The 20,650-nt window shown below is 48.7% G+C and overlaps 1 protein-coding gene across 7 annotated transcripts in view; it reads right to left on the bottom strand.

Annotated features, from left to right (window-relative positions):
• Nucleotides 1-2,320: 2,320 nt before the first annotated feature.
• Nucleotides 2,321-20,650, bottom strand: part of CDC42BPA (CDC42 binding protein kinase alpha) — a 148,050-nt gene continuing 129,720 nt past the window's right edge. For 4 of the 7 annotated variants that reach the window (XM_072139995.1, XM_072139997.1, XM_072139998.1 and 1 more), the window contains 17 exons: nt 20,119-20,238; nt 18,676-18,756; nt 18,458-18,563; nt 18,076-18,212; nt 16,807-16,946; nt 16,439-16,520; nt 15,468-15,684; nt 14,610-14,672; nt 13,208-13,801; nt 13,038-13,135; nt 10,830-10,914; nt 10,608-10,731; nt 8,847-8,964; nt 7,933-8,118; nt 4,225-4,342; nt 3,862-4,016; nt 2,321-3,588 (listed from right to left, as the gene is read on the bottom strand). In XM_072139995.1, the coding sequence (XP_071996096.1) occupies nt 3,457-3,588; nt 3,862-4,016; nt 4,225-4,342; nt 7,933-8,118; nt 8,847-8,964; nt 10,608-10,731; nt 10,830-10,914; nt 13,038-13,135; nt 13,208-13,801; nt 14,610-14,672; nt 15,468-15,684; nt 16,439-16,520; nt 16,807-16,946; nt 18,076-18,212; nt 18,458-18,563; nt 18,676-18,756; nt 20,119-20,238 (2,556 nt within the window). In that variant the 3' untranslated portion in view covers nt 2,321-3,456. Of the gene's footprint in view, nt 3,589-3,861; nt 4,017-4,224; nt 4,343-7,932; nt 8,119-8,846; nt 8,965-10,607; nt 10,732-10,829; nt 10,915-13,037; nt 13,136-13,207; nt 13,802-14,609; nt 14,673-15,467; nt 15,685-16,438; nt 16,521-16,806; nt 16,947-18,075; nt 18,213-18,457; nt 18,564-18,675; nt 18,757-20,118; nt 20,239-20,650 lie in introns of those variants that run through there. The other 3 variants (XM_072139999.1, XM_072140000.1, XM_072140001.1) reach the window with 2 other exon arrangements.

Genomic DNA, 20,650 nt, shown 5'->3' with positions numbered 1-20,650 from the left:
ATACAGGATGTAACTCAGGATCAGTACAGGATAAGTAATGTCATGTATGTACACAGTGACTGCACCAGCAGCAGAATAGTGAGTGCAGCTCTGGGGTATAATACAGGATGTAACTCAGGATCAGTACAGGATAAGTAATGTCATGTATGTACACAGTGACTGCACCAGCAGCAGAATAGTGAGTGCAGCTCTGGAGTGTTGGCTTTCTATTTCAAGTTAAAGGGAACCTGTCAGCACATTTGCACATACACATCCAGTGACCGGTTCCTATAGAGCTCTAATAACTGACTGAACTTCTTTAAGCTAAAAATGGTTTCCCTCCCATCCACATAAATCGCCTTTTATCATATATTACCTGGCATCAGATGGGCGTGTCCTGGTCGGCCCCTCCCATCTACTCTTCCTCATTCCTTTTGATTCCTTACTATTCAGCAGTTCATGACATGTGACCAGAATAACATCTCGGGTTCTTTAGCCTGCAAACATTAGCAAACTGTCCACCATGTACGTGATCACATGAAAGACTCAATGGACTCCTACTCATCCTCCGTGGAGGTTGCTGTGATTTTATGTGATCACATGGGGTACAGGATACCTCCTAACTTTTGGGCAAGAGAAAGGACAAGTGTCCCTCCCCTCTTTATAAACCACAATCATAGTGTAATATCATCCTTAATGTGGCCAACACCTCCTTAATTTTATCCTCAAAGTGGAAAACCAAATATATTTATCTGCCCAAACTTTTACATAATAATTTCTGTACCCCCACCCCTCCTCACATGGTGTGGCCCCCTGTCCTCTATCCTGGGCCAGCCTCTATCTTTGTCCTGTGGCCTCCTATGGGTAATAAACAAGAAATAATTTCTCACCTTCCCTTGTTCCCCCGCTGCAGTCACTTGCACTTCCCCTGGGCTTATACTGTAATGAGGGGGTGGGGCTGGCCAAGGGGTGGAGCTCGATCCTCACATGACTCATGCAGACATCATGTAGGAGGTGGCAGGGGCTGGTCCTGCCTCCTCCTGCCCCTGATGCTTTGGCTACTCTGCAGCTCTAATGTGGGGGACAGAGGGTCAGCCCAGGACCACCTCAGAGCCTCCTGTGATGGTGGTGGACAGTGCTCAAAAACTGGGACTGTCCCTCCAAATCCAGGACGCTTCGGAGGTATGGGTACAGTTTGGTAATGTTTGGAGGCTAAAGGACCTGCAATGATGTCACTGGTCACATGTCATGAATGGAACACAAGGCACTGTGTAAAAAAAAAAACTACCCAATATTTCCCATCTGTACATAGAGCTCTATATGTCTGTAGTTGAATATTAGCAGACGGTCCCTAATTACAAGGAGGCAGAGCAGGGGTTTGAAAAGAAACAGAGCTGTCAGTCAGAATGAGGGGGCGTGGCTCACTGCCAGCCTGAGAGAGAGAAGAGTCACAGCCAGGACACATGAGTCAGGAAAGCTAATTTGCATATCAGAAAAATGGCAGTAATTAAGGTACAGGGTCCCACTGGCAGCTAATTTTAGGTGATATGGGGATGACTGGTAACCCTTTATCAGCAGCAGGAGGGGGGGGGGCGGAATCTGGTGACTAACATTCTCAAGGTCGTGGTCAGTCTGGTTCCTGCCTGCTGATGGTTTCCATCCTCCGGAACATTGAGCTGCGATACCGAGTCCTGCCACTACACAACATTCAGCGCTGTGACCGTTCTCACTGTCGGAATAAAACCAGCAAACGCTCATTTTTTTTATTTGTGTTTTTTTTTTAATTTTCAAACTTTTTTTTTTTGTATAGCATTAATTGTAAAAACAAAAAATCCCAGCATCGTGATTATAAATATTATATTAACAGATAAAATGACATCTCGGTTGTAACAAACAAAAAGAGGAGGAGGAGGAGGGAAAAAAAAATATTATTTTGCAGAGATTGCGCGAAGCACAATACGTGGATTTATACAACGCGAAGGGGGCGGAGCTTCTGAATACTTTGTGGGGGGAGGAGGGGGGGGTGACAATAAAAAAAACTGATAATAAATAAATAAATACAAACAAAGCAGATGGAAGGAAAATACAATGGGTGGGAGGGGCATGCACAAGGGGGCGGGGCCTGATCCTGCTTTACAGGAAAATACTAAGTTTTAATTGTTTCCTTTTCCCCCCCTCCGGCCTTAAAGGTGATGTCATGAGGCCGCTCAGCGCGGAGGACACCATTAAATGCCCTTTGGTATATTATAGGCACAGGAATGCTGCTGAGGCGCCACCTAGTGGTCAATAGTCAGAACTGCAGATTTATATATTTCACACCACATCTGGGCTAACAGAACCGGTTCTTCGGCCACCGGGTCCCTGCAGATCTCTCGTCATGGATCCAATTTGTAACTAATTTTTTTTTTTCTGTGTGTTTATTAATAATAGTGGAACTCACAATTCATCAGCAGCTTCATAATAATCCTCCGACAGTCTCAGATTGTATCTAGTGGACAATTCCCTCTATGCCGCCGCCCCCTTGTCAAATGTCAACGACAGTGGTCTTTCTGCTCGTGTCATCATCCACGTGGTTTAGTACTTCAAATAATAAAAGCCTAATTGTGGTGTAATTCTCCCCTCCTGATAAAATATAAAACCTTCCCCTTTAAGGGATTCATAAAAACTTCGCATGTGCTTCCACTTCTCAGCCAGCAGGTGTCACTGTCCCTCCACAGGTGACCACACAGATACTACAGTGACATCTAGTGGCTGAAAGTGAGTACTGCAACCATGCGCCAGCTCTGCATACAACCTTTTACAAGTTATTCACTGTAATCCGTATCCGTATCTGAGGGTCACATCCCGGGGTCAGCAGAGGTCAGATAATAGGGAGGCGGCAAACAACGTAATTTCCTGAGAAATCAAAGATTTGTGTGGAATGGTGAACACGGGTGAAGAGTGACGCCTCGGGGCGGCGGTGGGAAAAACCAAAAAAGTGACTGACGGCGTGAAGCCCAAAATAAAAACCGTGAAGATTACGTGATTGTACGGAGTCCGTTCCGTTAATGATGAACGCAAATCGTTAAAAATGCCAGAATCTCTCTTAAATATTCCTCTAATACTCCGTCCTTATATATACACATAGCGATGTACTATTAGATTAAACTCTGCTTTGTAGTAAAATACGTTATCGATGAGGCGTGAGCTGGCGGCTGGGGGAGGGGTGTGGTCACATGTCCTCCTGCGCGGGGGGGGAGGGGCGCACACACTACCACCCCCCTCGGATCCTCCATAATGGTTCCATCCTGTGTCCACCATTCATTGCCGCCATACAAACCGTGTGAGAAGCAGCCGATCCAATCACGTGGCGTCTTTGTCCGCGGAAGCGCTGCTCGCCGGTGGGGGGCAATGTGGTGCCGCGATGGTGGGTAGAGCATCCTGTTAGCCCGTCCTGACCAGTCCAGGATCGGCAGGCGGTGGGGGAGGCGGCCATGTTCATGCGTCCCAGCTGACGTGGTCCGAGCTCTCTAAGGAGCTGCTCTTGGTCTTGTGGGGGGACACCGGGCTCGGGGGGCTGCTTAGGTTCGAGCTATTTGAGGCTGTTGAATGTCTTGGGGAATCCGAATCCTGAGAATCAATTAAAAAAAAAAAAATAAATAACAGATATTAGTCTCCTCTAGTCACATCCAGAGCTGCGAATCTGCACCAAGATCTAGGGTGAGCTGCTGTGTCAGAAGACTAACCTAACATGTAAGTGCTCTGCTACATCTCCCACAATGAGCCAGCAGGGGAGCAGTGATTTCATGCAAGCGAACAGCTTCCAGGATGCAGCTTTGAATGTGACTAGAGTACAGTGAATTCTCTAGTCGCATCCAAAGTTGCTTCTGGGACTGGTCTCACCTCTCGCCCGTAGTCTTGAGCTGGCGCGTCACTTCCTTGGTCGGGTCCTCCAGAAGACAAGGATCCATCGGATGGCGATGTCATTGGCTGCCTCTTGGCGCTGTAGCTACCTCCGGAAAATTCCCGCCGTAAAGCGCTGCCGTTCTGTGACGACCCTGCAATGTAAGAAAGCTGAGCAATGGACGGTCCGGGTCCCATGTACTGGATTGTTACCGCCTGCAGCCACCACCAGGGGGAGCACAGGAGCTTGTGATGTACATACAGCGAGCAGTGAGTGCCCCCTGGTGGCTGCAGGCAGTATTTCCCCTCTATGTCTATGCTGGGGGTTCTTATATTGGGCGATTGTGCAGTGACGTTACTTACGTGCCCCCAGGCCGCTGCTGGCGCTCATGGACCGGCCGGGCTCCCCCCGTGACTTTGTGATTGACGGAATACTGACCGAGCCGCTGAACATGCTCCGACTGTCCTGGGGCCGCAGATTCTGTGCGGGGCAGAGAGGGGGCGTTATTACATGGAGGATAGAAGTGAGACCCAGAAACCGCAGGAAAACCAGACGCCATAAACCGGCAGCAGACAAGAAGCTCCGCCAGACAATCCAGACACCACGTCACGCGGGACACATCATGGATCAATGGTGGGATGACATGGCGGACGCTCCATGACCCTTCTATGTCACAGGATGAACCATGGTGACCCCGGAGAGCTAGGAGAGGGGTCAGAGAGCGCATCCCCCTCTACACATCTGTAGGAGGACTGGAACCTTATGTTAGGGACTGGGGAGCAGGAAACACGGACCTGCAGTTACCACAGGGCCCTGATGGGGGCAGCACAGGTATCACAGCATCAGCCCCACAGCCGGCAAACAATGGGGGAAGACAAAGCAGGTGGAGGCAGGAGAGGAAGGAATGCACAGGGGGGAGGAGCAATCACTGGGAGGAGCAATAACTAAGAAGAGACGTGACTGGGAGGAGCAATAACTAAGAGGAGTGGTGACTGGGAGGAGCAATAACTAAGAGGAGTGGTGACTGGGAGGAGCAATAACTAAGAGGAGTGGTGACTGGGAGGAGCAGTAACTGGGAGGAGCCGTAACTGGGAGGAGAGGTGACTGGGAGGAGCCGTAACTGGGAGGAGCAATAACTAAGAGGAGTGGTAACTGGGAGGAGCAATAACTAAGAGGAGTGGTGACTGGGAGGAGCAATAACTAAGAGGAGAGGTGACTGGGAGGAGCCGTAACTGGGAGGAGCAATAACTGGGAGGAGCAATAACTAAGAGGAGAAGTGACTGGGAGGAGCAATAACTAAGAGGAGAGGTGACTGGGAGGAGCAGTAACTAAGAGGAGTGGTGACTGGGAGGAGCAGTAACTAAGAGGAGAGGTGACTGGGAGGAGCAATAACTGAGAGGAGCAATAACTAAGAGGAGAGGTGACTGGGAGGAGCAATAACTAAGAGGAGAGGTGACTTGGAGGAGCAGTAACTAAGAGGAGAGGTGACTGGGAGGAGCAGTAACTAAGAGGAGTGGTGACTGGGAGGAGCAATAACTAAGAGGAGAGGTGACTGGGAGGAGCAGTAACTAAGAGGAGAGGTGTCTGGGAGGAGCAATAACCAAGAGGAGCAATAACTAAGAGGAGAGGTGATTGTGAGGAGCAATAACTAAGAGGAGCAATAACTAAGAGGAGAGGTGACTTGGAGGAGCAGTAACTAAGAGGAGAGGTGACTGGGAGGAGCAGTAACTAAGAGGAGTGGTGACTGGGAGGAGCAATAACTAAGAGGAGAGGTGACTGGGAGGAGCAGTAACTAAGAGGAGAGGTGTCTGGGAGGAGCAGTAACTAAGAGGAGAAGTGACTGGGAGGAGCAGTAACTAAGAGGAGAGGTGATTGTGAGGAGCAATAACTAAGAGGAGCAATAACTAAGAGGAGAGGTGACTGGGAGGAGCAATAACTAAGAGGAGAGGTGACTGGGAGGAGCCGTAACTGGGAGGAGCAGTAACTAAGAGGAGAGGTGATTGTGAGGAGCAATAACTAAGAGGAGAGGTGACTGGGAGGAGCCGTAACTGGGAGGAGCAATAACTGAGAGGAGCAATAACTAAGAGGAGAGGTGACTGGGAGGAGCAATAACTAAGAGGAGAGGTGACTGGGAGGAGCAGTAACTAAGAGGAGAGGTGACTGGGAGGAGCAGTAACTAAGAGGAGAGGTGACTGGGAGGAGCAGTAACTAAGAGGAGAGGTGACTGGGAGGAGGAGTAACTAAGAGGAGAAGTGACTGGGAGGAGCAGTAACTAAGAGGAGAGGTGATTTTGAGGAGCAATAACTAAGAGGAGAGGTGACTGGGAGGAGCAGTAACTGGGAGGAGCAAAGAGCTTTAACAGTGAGGGATGAGGAGAAGTGACTGAAATAAGTGACTTGGAAGAGACGTAACTAACTAGGAGGAGAAGTTACTAGGAGGATAGAAGAAGAGTAACTGGGAGGGTTAAGGAAGGAGCAGTGACTGGGAAAAGTGAGGAGCAATAACTGGGAGGAGCAATAACTGGGAGGAGCAGTGATTGGGAGGATTGAGGAACAGTAACTGGGAGGAGCAGTAACTGTGAGGGATAATGAGCAGGAACTGGGAGGAGCAGTGACAGGGAGAAGCAGGAACTGGGAGGGATAATGAGCAGAAACTGGGAGGAGCAGTGACTGGGAGGGGTAATGAGCAGGAACTGGGAGAAGCATAGACTGGGAAGGGCAGTGACTGGGCGGGGCATAGACTGGGAAGGGCAGTGACTGGGCGGGGCATAGACTGGGAAGGGCAGTGACCGGGCGGGGCATAGACTGGGAAGGGCAGTGACCGGGCGGGACATAGACTGGGAAGGGCAGTGACTGGGCGGGGCAGTGACTGGGAAGGGCAGTGACAGGGAGAAGCAATAACTGGCAGGGCTAATGAGCAGGAACTGGGAGGAGCAGTGACTGGGAAGGGCACTGATTGGGAGGAGTGAGGAGCAGTAACTGGAAAGGGGTAATGAGCAATGGGGTATGGAACCATCCACCAAGTTCCTGCTCATTACCCCTCCCAGTCACTGCTCCTCCCAGTTCCTGCGTCTCCCTGTCACTGATCATTACCCCTCCCAGTTACTGTTACTGACTCCTACCAATCAGTGCCCTTCCCAGTCAGTGACTGGGTGGAGCAGTGACTGGGAAGGGCAGTGATTGGTAGGACTAAGGAGCAGTAACTGGGAGGGGTAATAAGCAGGAACTGGGTGGAGCAGGAACTGGGTGGAGCAGTGACTGGGAGGAGCAGTAACTGGGAGGGGCACTGACTGGGAGGAGTGAAAAGCAGTGACTAGGAGGGGTAATGAGTAGAAACTAGGAGGAGCAGTGACGGGGGCAGGGCAGTGACTGAGCGGGGCAGTGACTGGGAGGGGCAATGAGCAGGAACTGGGAGGAGCAGTGACTGGGAGGGGTAATGAGCAGAAACTAGGAGGAGCAGTGACGGGGCGGGGCAGTGACTTGGAGGAGCAGTGACTGGGAGGGGCAATGAGCAGGAACTGGGAGGAGAAGTGACGGGGCGGGGCAGTGACTGAGCGGGGCAGTGACTGGGAGGAGCAGTGACTGGGAGGGGCAATGAGCAGGAACTGGGAGGAGCAGTGACTGGGAGGGGTAATGAGCAGAAACTAGGAGGAGCAGTGACGGGGCGGGGCAGTGACTTGGAGGAGCAGTGACTGGGAGGGGCAATGAGCAGGAACTAGGAGGAGCAGTGACTGGGAGGGGTAATGAGCAGAAACTAGGAGGAGCAGTGACTGGGAGGGGTAATGAGCAGAAACTAGGAGGAGCAGTGACGGGGCGGGGCAGTGACTGGGAGGAGCAGTGACTGGGAGGGGTAATGAGCAGAAACTAGGAGGAGCAGTGATGGGGCGGGGCAGTGACTGGGAGGAGCAGTGACTGGGAGGGGCAATGAGCAGGAACTGGGAGGAGCAGTGATGGGGCGGGGCAGTGATGGAGACACATGATGGAGCATGGAGCAGTGACATGGAGCCATAGACAGCGGTGACATGGAGGCAGGCACACCACACAGGTTAGTAGGGGCTCGGCTGTGCATACCCTGTGAGAGCCAGGGGTAGTGCTGAGAGACGGGGAGGAGTAGGAGGAGGTGGTGGGGTGTACGGGATCGGAGGACAGAAAGTTTTCGGCAGAGTTTGCAGTCATGTGATAGACGTGCTCAAAGTTGCTTGGAGTGGAGATCAGGCCGGAGTGATGGCGGAGGGGGGATGGATTAGGGGACCTGGACTAGTAAAAAGACACAAGAAGACACAATCAGTGCCGAGGAGGCTCTAGTGTCACCAGTAACAACCAGCAGCCACCGCCTTGTCCTGAGGGTTTGTTACAATGTATCAGTGCAGCTTCTTTCGCCCAGCATCTGTTCACACGCTATAGCTGCAACGTAAAACACATATTATCCTGCAAAGTGTATGCACAAGACCGGATACAACTGTAACAAACCCTCAGCTGTAGGAAGTTATAACCTGAGCGTCCACCTACTGACAGCAAGGAGAAATCTTAAAAAATAGAGATGCAAAGTGTTAGAAAGTTGCAGAACTTTTCGATGTGACGACACAGAATGGGGGCGGATGACCCCAGATAGCGGGTGATGAGGAGGAGACACTTATCTAGGGATCAGCCGATGTCACTGAGGTAAGTAGTCGCTGACTTATCACTATGTTACTGGACTTTCTACACCCCCACAAAAAGTTAACATAAGGATCTGAGGCCGAGTCTATCAGCCAATAACAAGGCAGGGATTGCTGATTGGTGGAGGATAGACACAATCCTTCTCAGGCTCCTCCCAAATGTCCATTTTAGATGGATGCCAATCACAGCCCACAAACCCAACATCTGGTTTCAGCACATTCTTTGCCATTTTGAATATAACTTTATGTTACAGATGTGCATTTATATCCCAGAAGAAGAAATACAAAGCGTTCTCAGCAGACTCCGCCCACTGCGTAATCCCTCACCATGGGAAGATCCTTCAGAATCTGGATCCCATCTCCAGGCCCCATGTGTGCTATGTGGTTGAAGTTTGTCGGGTTGGAAATTAGTTTGTTCCTCATTTCTGGGTCTCGTAGCATCTCCCTGCAAGACAGAAACATGTACACAGTGACTGCACCAGCAGCAGAATAGTGAGTGCAGCTCTGGAGTATAATACAGGATGTAACTCAGGATCAGTACAGGATAAGTAATGTCATGTATGTACACAGTGACTGCACCAGCAGCAGAATAGTGAGTGCAGCTCTGGAGTATAATACAGGATGTAACTCAGGATCAGTACAGGATAAGTAATGTCATGTATGTACACAGTGACTGCACCAGCAGCAGAATAGTGAGTGCAGCTCTGGAGTATAATACAGGATGTAACTCAGGATCAGTACAGGATAAGTAATGTCATGTATGTACACAGTGACTGCACCAGCAGCAGAATAGTGAGTGCAGCTCTGGAGTATAATACAGGATGTAACTCAGGATCAGTACAGGATAAGTAATGTCATGTATGTACACAGTGACTGCACCTGCAGCAGAATAGTGAGTGCAGCTCTGGGGTATAATACAGGATGTATCTCATGATCAGTACAGGATAAGTAATGTCATGTATGTACACAGTGACTGCACCAGCAGCAGAATAGTGAGCGCAGCTCCGGAGTATAATACAGGATGTAACTCAGGATCAGTACAGGATAAGTAATGTCATGTATGTACACAGTGACTGCACCAGCAGCAGAATAGTGAGTACAGCTCTGGGGTATAATACAGGATGTAACTCAGGATCAGTACAGGATAAGTATTGTCATGTATGTACACAGTGACTGCACCAGCAGCAGAATAGTGAGTGCAGCTCTGGGGTATAATACAGGATGTAACTCAGGATCAGTACAGGAAAAGTAATGTCATGTATGTACACAGTGACTGCACCAGCAGCAGAATAGTGAGTGCAGCTCTAGGGTATAATACAGGATATAACTCAGGATCAGTACAGGATAAGTAATGTCATGCATGTACACAGTGACTGCACCAGCAGCAGAATAGTGAGTGCAGCTCTGGGGTATAATACAGGATGTAACTCAGGATCAGTACAGGATAAGTAATGTCATGTATGTACACAGTGACTGCACCAGCAGTAGAATAGTGAGTGCAGCTCTGGGGTATAATACAGGATGTAACCCGGGATCAGTACAGGATAAGTAATGTCATGTATGTACACAGTGACTGCACCAGCAGTAGAATAGTGAGTGCAGCTCTGGGGTATAATACAGGATGTAACTCAGGATCAGTACAGGATAAGTAATGTCATGTATGTACACAGTGACTGCACCAGCAGCAGAATAGTGAGTGCAGCTCTGGGGTATAATACAGGATGTAACTCAGGATCAGTACAGGATAAGTAATGTCATGTATGTACACAGTGACTGCACCAGCAGCAGAATAGTGAGTGCAGCTCTGGAGTATAATACAGGATGTAACTCAGGATCAGTACAGGATAAGTAATGTCATGTATGTACACAGTGACTGCACCAGCAGCAGAATAGTGAGTGCAGCTCTGGAGTATAATACAGCATGTAACTCAAAATTGGAACAAAAACTAATAGGTAATATTTTGTTCCTATAAATGCTCAGTCCCGTTACCCTGCCCCCTATGATCTTGCAGCAGGTGACCCCACTGATCTTGGTGCTGGGGTACGGGATTGCTGGTGGGGTCAGGGAGGCCTCCAGTGGTTTCGTACCTCCTCTGCTGCATCCTCTCCTCCTCCGGCACCCGGAATGAATACCTCCGCTTGTTGTTCATGTTCCTCACCATTTGCTTCCGACTATTGTCCGACGTCTCGGGAACCACCAGCTCGTCCCCTTCTGGAGACAACAATGTAGCAAAGTGAATACAGGATAACAGAATTCTAGGAATCCTCCTCATTATCTACAGAAACAATCAGCAGGGAGATTTCACTCACCGGCCATTTTATTCTTGAAGTATATGAGCCGGATTGTCTCCAATCCCAGAAGATTGAGGGACCCTTCTACATTCAGAGGACGCACCTGAGAGCACAACCAAAGGGGGTCAGGATGGAAATGGGGAATATGGTCAAAAAGGGAACCTGTCAGCAGGTGTGACCATACAGACTGCAGCCAGTGGTAGGTATTATCCCTGGAGAGATGTGTAATCATATCTATGTGTATGTTGTTAGTAGCAGCAGGACTGTGATATATGGATTTATATTCCAGGATTGTACTGGGAGTCGTGTCCTCACACTTCTGTGCTCTGTGCTCTGTGCATTAATCGGCTCCACTGTGACTCCCTGTTTTATGGATTTTTCATATACCAGGATTGCAACTTCTTCACAGCTCCAAGCTCTGTGTCTGTGTTAGGTTTTGTACCTTGAGATCTGTGTAATCATTCCTTTCTGTGTTGTTGTTAGTAGTAGCAGCAGGACTGTGAAATCTGGATGCATATTCTATTAGTGTAGTTGGGGGTGTTACCTCACACTGCTGTGCTCTGTGACTTCTGTGTTAGATATTGTCCCTGGAGAGATGTGTAATCAGAGCTGTTAGTAGCAGCAGGACTGTGATATATGGATTTATATTCCAGGATTGTAGCTTCTCCAGGTAAACGAAAGTGTGTTCTCACACTGCTGCGCTCTGTACCATCTGCTTCCAGGAGCTTAACAGTCTTGCTTCTCTGAATCCATCACAAACCTGCAATGTGCTGTGCAACTACTAAATGCAGATATCACAGCAGTGTGAGGACACACACAATGCAGATATCACAGCAGTGTGAGGACACACAATGCAGATATCACAGCAGTGTGAGGACACACAATGCAGATATCACAGCAGTGTGAGGACACACAATGCAGATATCACAGCAGTGTGAGGACACACAATGCAGATATCACAGCAGTGTGAGGACACACAATGCAGATATCACAGCAGTGTGAGGACACACAATGCAGATATCACAGCAGTGTGAGGACACACAATGCAGATATCACAGCAGTGTGAGGACACACAATGCAGATATCACAGCAGTGTGAGGACACACTAAATGCAGATATCACAGCAGTGTGAGGACACACAATGCAGATATCACAGCAGTGTGAGGAAACACTAAATGCAGATATCACAGCAGTGTGAGGACACACAATGCAGATATCACAGCAGTGTGAGGACACACAATGCAGATATCACAGCAGTGTGAGGACACACTAAATGCAGATATCACAGCAGTGTGAGGACACACAATGCAGATATCACAGCAGTGTGAGGACACACAATGCAGATATCACAGCAGTGTGAGGACACACTATGCAGATATCACAGCAGTGTGAGGACACACAATGCAGATATCACAGCAGTGTGAGGAAACACTAAATGCAGATATCACAGCAGTGTGAGGACACACAATGCAGATATCACAGCAGTGTGAGGACACACAATGCAGATATCACAGCAGTGTGAGGACACACAATGCAGATATCACAGCAGTGTGAGGACACACAATGCAGATATCACAGCAGTGTGAGGACACGCTTTCAGTGAGCTTGGAGAAGCTGAAATCCAAAAAATAAAAATCCATATATCACAGTCCTGCTGCTACTAACAACACAGAAGTATGATTACACATCTCTCCAGAGGCAATACCTAACACTGGTTGCACAGAGAACAGCAGTGTGAGGACACACTTCCAGTACAATCCTGGAATATAAATCCATATATCACAGTCCTGCTGCTACTAACAACACACACAGAAGTATGATTACACATCTCTCCAGAGACAATACCTGACACTGGCTGCACAGAGCACAGCAGTGTGAGGACACACTTCCAATACAATCCTGGAATATAAATCCATATATCACAGTCCTGCTGCTACTAACAACACTCATAGAAGTATGATTAGACCTCTCCAGGGACAGTCCCTGACACTGCAGAGAGCACAGAGCACATCAGTGTGAGGATACCCCCCACCATTCCAATCCTGGAATATAAATCCAGGGACAATAGATAAGACTGTCAGCAGTCACATGGTCACACCTGCTGATGGTTTCCCTGCTGCTATCTTTACAGCTCCTGATTGGCTGAGAGGCAGCATATCACTAGGCTCCTCCCTTTTCGGAGGACAGAGCCCCCTGCTGCTGGGGGAGTGTGGCGGGACGTGTTACCTTCTTTAGGGGAATGGTCTGGATCCACTCCATGGAATTGATATCGTAGACGTCCACCGCGCCCTCGCTGTACACGGAGAGGTAGGGGGCATTGTAGCCTGTAAAGAGAATACGGTCAGGAGGCGCCAGTCTATGCGTTACCTTCCACCTGTACATGAGCGGACACTTACAGCACGCCGATGGCACCGCCGGCCACATGAGCTCCTGCTGCCGCGACCTCCGACCCTGGCAGTCCACGTAAACCCCAACGCTGCTAAAACACAGCAGGTATTCCTTACTGGAGATCTCCACCGCACAGATGGCGTCCGTGGCTTGTTGCGTGATGAAGGAGAGCGTGTGGTCGTCAGCGTGGAGGAGGCTGGCGGGGCTGCCCTCGGCGTGTAGTGGGTACCGGATGAAGCCGGACTGGTAGCCCACGCACAGGCGCTCGCTGAAGATGGCCATCCACTGCACGTTACCCGGGACCTGGATCTCCTTGATCTTTTTGTGGCGGGTCTTGCTTTGGTTCAGTTCGTAGCAGAGCACCTGCCTCTTCATGGACACGCACAGGCAGGTGAGGGCCCCGTGCCGCACCTGACCCGACACTATGCCCTGGCAGCCCTTAGTCTCCGGAAGCTTGAAGAACTCAGTCTCCCTCCCGTCCAGCGAGGCCGTGGGATAGAGGCGGACGTGGCGGTTCCTCCCCGATATGACGGCGATCAGCTGCTCGTGGGGGATGAGCTCCACCTGGTGGACCTTCTTATTATCTCCCACCCGTATGATCTCTGTGGACAATAAGGGGGGAGAGGAAACAGTCAGTATGTGGATGGGGGGGCTTCCATAGCCCTATACTGCATTCTGTAACATCTGGATATACAGTTTCACTTATTTAACTATGTTTCAATATGTTCTACTATTGGTTACTTGTTATGGGAAACCGTCAACAAGCAGGAACAAAGCCCCATTGATCAGACCCCCGACAAGTATCCCTCATCTTGATGAGAAAACCCCCTTAAAGCCGATTTATTAACCCCTACTAAACCCAATTGTTTCCTCTCCGCTATTCAAGATCAATCATTTTATTACTGTACGAGGGCTTGTGTTTTGCAGGACGTATTGTAGTAAAAGGAAATCTACCATCAGAATCCATCATGATAAACCAGCGGCACTTACTAATAGATCCAGGCTATGGGGGTGTTACCAGAGTCCTTCCTTGCTGTACATTCACGGGCTGTTACACGGTGCAGGAGCATTTCCCACTCCATTGTGTAAGATTACATCAGGCAGGGAGAGGGGGAAGTGCTGCAGGATCTTCACACAGTGTAACAGCCTATGAAGCTGCAGCATGAAGGGGCTCTGGTAACACTCCCAGGAGACCGTCTAAATTATTAGCATAATTGTAAATAGATTTTGGAAGGAAGGAGGCCATGGATAACAAATATAAGTAGATACCACAATCCCGGTGCCTGGATCTATGAGTAATGTCCCTGGTTTATCATGATGGAAGATTTTCTGTAACATTTTCGTTACCTCTGTTGATTGGATGTAACACGGAGCTGCTGACTGTATGGGAATATTTTGTCGCTGTCTTACCATCTTTAGTGACGTGCACGACAAACAGTCCCTCTTCGTTTCCGAGTGCTATCCTCTCGTGATCTGCAATAACAACGAACATTTTTAAATGGGTTTGCCCGCTCAAGAAAATTCTCAAATTTCAATCCCCTAGTGATGTTTACTCAATAAAGATATTTTTTTAATCCCTTACATTGCAATGTTACTTAGTGTTATTGCTGAGTGTGAGTGGGGACTCTAAGCAAACACTTCATGATTCCTCTTGTGCTGTGAGATGCTGTGTGCTGACAATGTGCTTAGATTATCGGGGTACAGGTTTATCTACACTTTATTTTATTTTACTAGTATCTGACAGATGTAAAAAGAAATGAGACAGATCAGAGATGATGAAATCCATGATATGGATATAACCCACAATGACACTCTCAGCTCTGCTATATCTCAGCTATAACACACACTGAGTCAGCTCTGCTATACCTCCTTCCCCTTATCTGTCTGTAGCTTGTAGAGTTAGTCTCTGCACATGCCATTTGCTGGCAGGAATGCAGGGGGGGGGGGGGGGGAGTAGCAGGAAACAGAGAGCACTGCGGTGTGCAGACAGGAGAAGCTATTCATGAGAAGAATCCGACCATAGTCAGAAGATTTACGGTTGGATCCAGGGGCAACCAAAATTGTAAACACCAGGACCGATAGACAGCTTGGAATTATATCTGTGAAATGCTGGATTTTTGTTAATAACAGTGAATTAGAGGAATTTCAAACCGCAGTCAATGTACCATCAAAGGAGAAACCAATCAGATCCAGGCTTCTGTGTGGTCACACAGGAGCTGTGATGTGATTGGTACATGAGATGTGTCTAATATGTCGCCTAAACTTTACCGAGAATGGAGGCGGACTGCGTGTTCTTGATGAGCGGCAGCGTGCTGTCATACGCCTCCTTGGGCACATAGACGGATCGGTCTTTCAGCTTGTTCTTCTTCAGGATCCGGTGCAGCTCGTTCAGTGCCCCGACCCACCTGCCCCTGTCACTCTCACTGTCCGCCAGGAGCAGGATGGAGCATTTATTGCTGGACGCTGACAGCTGAGACGCCGTCACCTTGGAGCAGAGAGAAAAGATTATTGAATCACTGATTTATAAATTGCAACATGTTATTGTATCTAGGATATTAAAGGGAAACCATCAGCAGCCAGTTTTACATACTATCCCTGGAGAGAGGTGTAATCAGACACTTCTGTATGTTTTTAGTAGCAGCAGGACTGTGAGACAGGATTTATATTCCAGGATTGTTTCTCCGAGTGCACTGGGGACATGTCCTCACACTGCTGTCCTCTTATCTCTCTGCCTTAAAGGGCATCTACCACCAGGATGAAGCACCGTATGCAAATGAGCATGAGGGGCTCTAAGCCCCATAGGTGTTAATGAAGTCTGGAGCCTTTCAGGCTAATTTGCATACAGTCTTTCATCCTGGTGATAGATGTCCTATAAGTTGGCTAAAAACAACCCCCACCCCCCTGCTCTGATTGAAAGCTGCAGCAGTTTCTGTTTGCACTACAGTCATTCCACAGAGCAGAGGGAAGGAGATATGGGCCATTTTAACTCACAGAGCACAGCAGTGTGAGGATATTTCCCCAGTACAATCCGGGAATACAAATCCATATATCACAGTCCTGCTGCTACTAACAACAAAAAGAAAGGTCCGATTTCACATCTCTCCAGGGACAATACATAACACTGGCTTCAGACTGCATAGCCACAACTGCTGACAGGTTCCTTTTAAGTAAGTTTCTCCATGGTTGCAGCTTCCATGATCCTACAATAAGGTGAGGCTGATCCGTAAATATTGACTTACTCTGAATATGCAGGGGATATCCTTGCGGTTGGCGTGGATGACATCAGATGCCAGGACGGAGCTCACTGCAAACTCCTCGTCCCTACACACAACACAATAGAAGGATCAGATCACTGCTCCCCACATACAGCAGTCATCTATCCCAAGCCCCCCCCCCTACTTCCTAAACATATGATCAGATCACCAGGAAAGCTGGGTGCCTATTCACGAGCTGTAATCGTCATTGTGCCGTGCACTTACTGGCAGGAGACCTAGCAGCTGTGACTCACTGCTCCCCCTCCCCACTCCATAGACCTCTATGTAATCTCACACCTCAGTCAGCTTCTGTCATGTGGGGGTTATGAGGTGCACTTACTGTAGGTACTTACCTCATATCAATCACCTGACTCACTACACACGATGGCTGAGACGTCTTCCCTTCTGGAATATCGTATAAGAAGAGCTTGAAGTCGCACACCACAGCCAGCGCCCGCTGCCAGCCCTTCTTCACCCCGGCCGGCTTAGGAACCTGGAATGAGAAATCAGTCATGTCATCACTAAACCCTTCTGTATGCTGCCCTGCAGTGTTGTCATAGGGTCAGGAGCTGACTGTACACTAGTACTTATACTAACAAGTAACTTCAGCTACTGATCTACAGACAACACATTTGTATACTAGAATTATATTCCAGGATTGTAGCTATTGGAAGTACACTGGGGGAGTGTCCTCACACTGCTGTGCTCTGTGCTCTCTGCATTACACTGCTCCACCAACCCAAAATAAAAACTATGGTGAAAAATCATTGAACTTATCCCTAAACGGTTCCTTTCCATGGCTGCAATGTTACTAAAATCAGTTTGTAAACTTATTTGCAACTTATCTGATGTGAGTCCTGTGATACTACTTGAGTCCAATGAATTCCTTGCATTTTCATGAATTACTTGCACTGCCCCGCCTCCGTGTTCCTGATTGACAGGCTATGATGTTCTGCTGCATGGAGAACTCTGTTACATCATTGGGCACTGGAAGTCACGTGACCAGGATGACATCATTAAAGGTCCTGTTACATCTGCAACGTCTAACCCCTGTATGTATCTGATCACATGAAATCCCAGCAGCCTCCATGGAGGATGGGGAGGAGTAGAAGTCCATGGAGGCAGCTGTGTTTTTATGTGATCAGATATATGCATGGTATACAGTTTGCTAATGTTAGTAGGCTAAAAGGACCCATGATTATAACACTCTGGTCACATGACATGCTGAGAAGAGGCATGGGACATGGGGAGGAGTAGATGGGAGAGGGTGGCCGAGCAGGACACGACCCCTCCGATGCCAGAGAATATCATATATTTATTGATTTATGTGGATGGAAGGGAAACTATTTTTAGCTAAAAGAAAGGTGTCTCTGCATTAACCTGCTCCACCCACCCCTCTCTTAGAGTAGTAGATGCAGGCTTCTGGTTAAACACTACAGCTTTCACTTAGAGCAGAGAAGAGTGGTTGTGAAGAGCTCAATGCAGAGAGCCAAGAGCACAGCAGTGTGAGGACACTACCCCAGAGCACTTGGGGAAGCCACAAGCCTGGATTGAAGACTATCCTGCTGCTACGTCTTGATCCTAAGATGATTTAGGACTACTAGTCCAGCAGGGTGACTTACACGGACGTGGCCTTCGTATGCCGTCCCGATTCCTTTCTGGGGATCGATGCCCAGAGGTCCCTTGGTCTGTTCCGGGGGGATGGGGCACACGGAGGGGGCTTTATCCGCACAGGTTACATGGCACGAAAAACCACACACTGGAACACAAAGATAAGATAAGATATTATCACTGCAGATCAGATCTGTGCAATCTCTGCCAAGTGTAATGTGATTGCAGGTTATCTCACAGATGGGATGTAAGATCAGCTATAATCAGTGGCGCCACCACAGGAGGAATAGAGTATTGCATGATTCAAATTAGACCTTCCAGCCAGAGAACATTCCCTGGGTTGGGGAACCCCCTTATAATATCTATGGGTGGCCCCTACTTATAGATACTCACCTTCGCAGGTGCAGCCCTGTCGGATAAGCCCCACCATTAGGGAGGTGCACTGGTTACATTTAGTTGGCGTGTTGAAGGTCTTGACTACAAACTGATGAGCTTTTGGCTACAAGACAAGAAAAAAAAAAACCTCAGAAACCTTATAATGAATGTGTACAGCGCCCTAGTCCTGGGCGTCCGCAGTATCCGGAGGAGCCGGCACTCGTCACTTCCGTTACCTTTGGAGTGGAGGAGCCGGAGCTCAGGTATGAAGCTCTGATTGTCGGTGTCTGCGCAGAGCGCGGGGGGTGATCTCCCGTCTGTAACAATAGGTCAAAGGTTAGTCATGGTGTCTGATATTTTCATCAAAATCCACTACAAAACGCTTGGTGTGAATGGGGCCCTGAAGAATCGCACAATTCTACAAACTCAGACTACATTCACACGATGTATGCCCGCCGTACTATAGTACGGAGGGCATACATCGGCGCTGCGGATAGGAGCAGGGGCTGAGCGCTGCTCACCCCCGCCCCTCTCCATAGGAAGATACAGAGCACGGCGCCGTATCATGGGAGACGATAGGACGTATATACGTCCCCCATACATTTCTATGGGCTCACGGCTCTGTATGGGAGCGGTACGGTGCAGCACACGCGCGGCACCGTACCGCTCCGTAGCCCGGGAAAAGCAAGGACATGTCCTATCTTTTCCCGTGATACGGCGCCGTACGCTGTATCTCCCTATGGAGAGGAGCGGGGGTGAGCAGCGCTCATCCCCTGCTCCTCTCCGCAGCGCCAATGAATGTGTGAATGTAGTGTGAATGTAGCCTTAGACTGTAAAATTCTCGGACTGCCCTGTCCTCAGGTGTCGCCATACAGACTGCAGCCACTGTTATCTATTGCAGCTTCTCCAAGTGCACTGAAGTTGTGTCCTCACACTGCTGTGCTCTGTATTATCTGCAGCCAGTGTTATCTATTGCAGCTTCTCTAAGTGCACTGGTGTCATGTCCTCACACTGCTTTGCTCTCTGCAGGCCGTGTTTGGTATTGTACCTGGAGAGATGTCTAATTAGACTTTTGCATTTGTAGCTAGTAGCAGCAGGACTGTGAAATATGGATTTAAATTGCAGTATTTTATTTTGGGTGTGTCCTCACACTGCTGTACTCTCTGCATTGAACTTCTTCAAAGCCCTTCCCCTCTGCTCTGAGTAAAAGCTGTAACTGGCTTATGGCTACATACTACAGTAGTTACTCAAAGCAGCTTGGAATGGCCCTTGAAGCGGCCCAATTCAGAGTGCACAGCAGTGTGAGGACACTACAACCCTAGAATATACACCCATATTTCATAGCCCTGCTGCTACTAACAAAATGCACAATGGTATCATTACACATTTCTCCAGGGACAATTCCTAACACTGGCTGCAGAGAGCACAGAGCACAGCAGTGAGAGGACACAATCCCAAAAAAATTCTGGAATATAAATGCATATATCACAGTTCTGCTGCTACTAACAACACACACACAAAGGTCTGGTTACACATCTCTCCGGGGACAATACCTAACAGTAGCCGCAGTCTGTATGGTCACACCTGCTGACGGGTTCCCTTTAATAAAAGCTGATGTGGGTGACGCATTATCCCTCTAGTAAGATTCAGAGTCCTTAGGAGGGTGACTGGAGACTTACCTCTCCGGCCTCAATGTCGCTCATGGTGGATGGAGACCTGGAGCGAGATATGACCTGAGATTTTGCGTCCTCGTCACGTGACGGCGTGTTGGACAACGTGAAATTATCTACAGAATCCATCTGAAAGCACAAAACGGATGCACCGGCCATTAACACCCCAATAATCCGGTGACCCCGATCCCTAATCTGAGGGATGGAAGCAACATAAAGAGTAACCTAACTCCTGCAAATCATAGGATGAGTGAGTCTGAGGGTGAACTAAGAGCGGCCAGTAAGGGGTTAACGCCTAATATATGGGGTAAACATAGCATCCGCTGTTACAATGTATCAGAGCACATTTCCTATTAGAACTGGTTGAGGGAGCACCCTCTGACAACTACTCCTGGCATATAGAAGCATAGGGAGCACCCTCTGACAACTATTCCTGGTATAAAGAGGCATAGGGAGCACCCTCTGACAACTACTCCTGGCATATAGAAGCATAGGGAGCACCCTCTGACAACTATTCCTGGTATAAAGAGGCATAGGGAGC

The sequence above is a fragment of the Engystomops pustulosus genome, chromosome 3, assembly GCF_040894005.1.
Source record: "Engystomops pustulosus chromosome 3, aEngPut4.maternal, whole genome shotgun sequence".
In the NCBI taxonomy this organism is placed as follows: domain Eukaryota; kingdom Metazoa; phylum Chordata; class Amphibia; order Anura; family Leptodactylidae; genus Engystomops; species Engystomops pustulosus.
This window is presented reverse-complemented; position numbering and strand designations above follow the sequence as displayed.